The sequence below is a fragment of the Rhagoletis pomonella genome, unplaced genomic scaffold (assembly GCF_013731165.1).
Source record: "Rhagoletis pomonella isolate Grant_MI unplaced genomic scaffold, Rhpom_1.0 Rhpom_scaffold_00002, whole genome shotgun sequence".
Lineage (NCBI taxonomy): Eukaryota > Metazoa > Arthropoda > Insecta > Diptera > Tephritidae > Rhagoletis > Rhagoletis pomonella.
Window position 1 is genome coordinate 2,438,043 of NW_023458556.1, and position 4,571 is coordinate 2,442,613.

Sequence of the window (4,571 nt, forward strand, 5' to 3'; positions counted from 1 at the left end):
TGATTGGTCAGAATCACGAAAAATCCAAATTTTTACAGATTTTCCCCGAGTACGTGTTAGGTTATTTCATGTATAGAACCCATAAAAAACATTTGAAGCGAATCGGAGATACCACATCATTTGTTTTTACGAACTCCGTCCGAATTATAAAAGAATGGCTCATATGTTAGATTACCGGTTATGAAAAATTAGTTGAGGCCTTCAGACTTCAGTTGTTACAGAAACGAAACGTCTGACGTGCTTCATTGGAATTGGCCAAAGAGGCATCGCTTGCGGGTGTTAGTAAGCATTTGGTTTCTATACGAACCTGCAACACTTTTCAGTTCATTTTCTGTTTAATTTTATTAATAAAACCATTTTATAATTATTTACATATGTAGTATTTCTAAAACACATTACGAGTAACTTAAAATATCTCGATAATTTTGTCTGTACACAGGTAACATTAGTTAATATTTAGCAATAGTTTTCTATGTGTTTACCGGGTTTGACTAGCTTAATACTAAATAGGGTCACACTGCTTGTACGACTTTTTTTTATGAATAAGTAAGTCTCTTTAGAAATCTTCACGGGGCGATGATTTAATGTTAAATTTCTTTATAACATTTTTTTTTGTATGGAAATAAATATATGTATACTTTTATGTATAGTACTTTTATATGTATGTACTGTTTTGTAGTTTATTCAAAAGCTTGCCGGCTTCAATGAACTCGTAAGTGTTAATTGTCTTAAAATACTATCCGTGGATTCACATATGTATGTAGTCTCATAAAATTACTACACAGAACTCATAGTTGTATTCCTTTTCTATGCAAGACAACAACAAAATGTTAAGCTCTTGTAAAATTTTACGATCGTACGGCTTTATAACGTGTTAAACATCTTGTAAATCCCAAATATATGTACATACAAACATATATTTTTTAACAACAAGGATAATGGTATTTAAAAGGATGAATTGATTTCTTATGTTTAAAAATATGCACTTAACTCTGATTTCCCTAAACTAAACTATCCTGGTTTAAATACTGGTTTGAAACAAACTTCAGATTGCTATCTCAATCTATTGCCAAAGGTCCCTAGCAAAGTATTTTCCAAATCAATTATTAGGCCTTAGGTCTCCTTAAACTTACTGATACCCATATCTCTATCAGAATACAGACAGTTATTACGCATTTAGGTATGTTTATAATTAGTAATTTTAATCTAAGGTGATGTGTGGGTTTGTATATGTGAATCCCATGAATGGTTTCTGGTCCATGGACTGCAGAATTTCCTTTTCGATGGGCGTCAGTCGCACGCGTTCTTTGGTGAAAACGCGGTCGAAATATTGAGTATCCAATGGATGTTTCTAAGAAAAAAATTAAATACCCTTTGGTATCAAATAATCCAATACGTTTTTATCATTGCACAACTCACCACAAGTGGCTTGAAGGGCGGCGGTAACTGCCGCTTCTCCAACAAATCCCAGTCTATGGGTCTGAAGAATATGTGCTCGCTGATGTCGCCAGCAGGGCTGTACTGAGATCCAATGCGCCTGGTGTAATCTTTTTCGAGTAGCTATCAAAACAATGGATCCTTAGCCTATGAAAATATATTAAGGTTTGATATGGAGGACTTACCCCTCTCAAAATGCCGGTGGCCTCTGCGGATATGTAAACGGGGAACCATGGAATCTCATTGCAGATCGACCAAAATAATTCATCTTCATCGCAGCCGCTGAACGGCGATTGACCAATCAACATTTCATAGAGCAAAACACCAAATGACCACCAATCCACATTTTGATTGTATTTTTCGCCCTGGGCGTGGAAGATGAAGGTGAATAAAGAGATTGCTTGTATAATTTGTAAATTTACCTTTATGATTTCAGGCGCCATATAGTCTGGTGTTCCGCAAAAGCTGTCCGCTGTTTTGTCGAGGTAGATCTGCAATTTGCACATACCGAAATCGGCAATTCGGACGTGCCCTTCGTAATCCAGCAGCACATTGTCCAGCTTAAGATCTCTGCAGAATCGGAGGAGTCGTTTGAAAACATACGCACATACTAAGTTGAACTGACGTTTTACCTGTATATGATGCCTTTCTTGTGTAGGAACTTCAGACCGGATATTATTTCGGCACCGTAGAATCGCGCGCGTTCTTCCGGGAAACGTCCACTCTCCTGTATGTGGAACATTAAATCCCCACCGTTGAGGTATTCCATAACGAAGAACAAATGGCTCTGGAAAAAAAGTTAAACATTTACATTAATATAAGAGGTGTTAACTGGCAGGGCTGAGGTTCAGGAGCAAACTCTAATTGAAATCTATAACCTTAAATCAGTTAACGAAGCAATGCGATTCTCAATTACTGCCAAGCAGGACAGAAACTCTTGTCGCAATCTGTTAATAAACAAAAAATATGGACTTAGTGGCGCTGCCAAGTGAGCCCAAGTGAGCCAGACTGGTCATGCGGTAACGCAGGTAGCAGATGGCAAGCCGATGATTCTGACATTGTTTTTTTTTTGAAGAAAAAACAAAAAGCATATATGTACATACATACATACATATGTAAGTACATGTATCTATAGCTGGTACATCCCGCCGAGGAGTTCGAACAGATCGCCACCAAGAAATACATACCAGGCCCCTTAGGGTGTGGAGCTCTTCGCTACAGATGTCTATCCAGTTTTCAGACAGCCATTTCAATTTCTTTGACTATTAGAGCTGGCTTTTGGGCATGTCGTTCGAATGAACACAGACGCTCCAGCCCTGGAAGCATTCAACTCGGAATCCGGTGGTCGTAGAGGAAGAGAGAGGCCACCTCTGCGATGGCAAGACGAAGTGGAAAAGCACCCGGCTTTCCTAGGAAGTTCCAGGCCAATTGATGCCTGTTGGCACAGAAAAGAAACGACTGGCGTGCTTTGTTGAACTCAGCCAAAGTCGCTTAGTCGGTTGCAGTGGAAAATACGAATAAGAAGCTATGTACATAGTTACATTTGCACGTATGTAGTGAAAGTGCTTGTGCATTTCTTATCGCAAAAAACGCGTATGGATTTCAAATTGTTTGCGGTTCTATTCAAAGGAATCACAGACGTAAAACCGCAAAACCATTACGCCACCATTGCGTCGGATGTGTGTACGGCGTGTGAGGTGCGCGACGAGTGGGACGTTTCTCCTCCGGCTATGTACGCAATTAATGCCGACATTCACTTTAATCAAATGCCCTGATCCACATTTGAAAATTGGCCATCGCTCGAGCTGGCTGCGACAACGCGCGCGTTCGAACTTATTCACCGATCGATGGTCAAACGGTGAGCTAAATTTATCATTTCACCTTTCCTCAAATATTTAATTGAGTTATTTGGGGTTGCTCTTTGTGGCATGTGGCTGGGAGGATGCCGGCAGGTGTATATCGCATATTTAGTGGCCATTTAAACGGGCCGGGCCGCCCATGTAAAACACGAAATTACAACTACGCCAGGGTTAATGGGTACTTGTGCAATACAACAACAAGTATACGACCATCCACAACCGCATATATGTGCATATACATACATACATATATGTATGTATGTATGTTCAACTACATATATGCAACTAGAATTACTAAGTTTAGGCGACTTTAATTTATGACAAATGGAATATGAAGACTGTCGCCCAAACAGACAGTCTGCTCGAAATAGTTTTTTTATTAGGTACTTCAATAACAAACATACCCATGGTAGATATGTATGTGTATACAGCTACATACATACATATGTAAATATTTCAATATTCATTAAAATGCGCCAAAAAAATTAAGAATCTAATAATAGGCCAGTACTTGGTGCCAATGCGAATCAAAATAAATCGAAAATAATCAACTGCAGCGTTTGTTGTTGTAATTTAAATTGAGACAGGAACATTCGTAAATCGTTTGTAATTGGTAGGCAAACTGCAGTGCTTACATCAACCAACACCACCAACAACAAACAAAGACAACGAATAAATTAGAAATTTTCGAAATGAAACGATTTCTGGTCGCAACGAATTGCTTTCTCTAATAAATTAAACGCCCGAAATAAAATGTTTCATTTGGCAGATATGTACCTAGTTGTTTTGATTGTTTCCTATTTACCTCTGTTTGAAATGTGCAAAACAGGTGACACAGATACGGATGTTTGGTGCCCAATGCCAACACTTTGCGTTCAATTAAGGTTGAATCGACATCGTCATCCTCGAGAACGACATCTTTCTTCAGACACTTGACTGCGTAGTAGTAGGTGGTGTCGCGTAGCTCAGCCAGCAGCACCTGGAAATCAAGCGATGCGTTAAAATATAGGAAGTTTTAGTTTAAATTAAAAAAAAAAAAAAAGTTAAAATTTTAAGGGCGAATTAGAATTACCTTGCCAAAACTGCCTTTGCCCAACACCGCAAGGAAATGGAAATCGTCCACTGAGTAGTTTTTGAAGCGTGGAATAACGGTAGCTGGCGCCGTAAAGCGCCCCGACTTTTGAAATTGCGAATACGTATACGATGTTTCTGCAAGTAAAATTTTTGTCACAGTCAAAACAATCATAGCAAAAGTAATAAATTTTACAATAAAAA

At 38.6% G+C, this 4,571-nt stretch overlaps 1 protein-coding gene across 1 annotated transcript; it reads right to left on the reverse strand.

Moving 5' to 3' along the window:
- Positions 1 to 323: 323 nt before the first annotated feature.
- Positions 324 to 4,542, reverse strand: LOC118734390 (putative protein kinase C delta type homolog). Its single transcript, XM_036464114.1, has 7 exons — positions 4,369 to 4,542; positions 4,102 to 4,275; positions 2,070 to 2,224; positions 1,860 to 2,007; positions 1,623 to 1,802; positions 1,420 to 1,560; positions 324 to 1,351 (listed from the first exon to the last, which is right to left on the reverse strand). Exons 1-7 carry the CDS (start codon positions 4,540 to 4,542, stop codon positions 1,202 to 1,204), a joined length of 1,122 nt encoding a protein of 373 aa, XP_036320007.1. The 3' UTR covers positions 324 to 1,201.
- Between the last annotated feature and the right edge of the window lie 29 nt (positions 4,543 to 4,571).

Coding starts and splice junctions, on each gene's coding strand:
- LOC118734390 (XM_036464114.1), bottom strand. CDS start 4,542: ATGATTGTTTTGACTGTGACAAAAATTTTACTTGCAGAAACATCGTAT. Junction 1,561..1,622: donor CCACCGGCATTTTGAGAGGG/GTAAGTCCTCCA, acceptor TTGTTTTGATAG/CTACTCGAAAAAGATTACAC. Junction 1,352..1,419: donor CGCCCTTCAAGCCACTTGTG/GTGAGTTGTGCA, acceptor TTTTTTTCTTAG/AAACATCCATTGGATACTCA.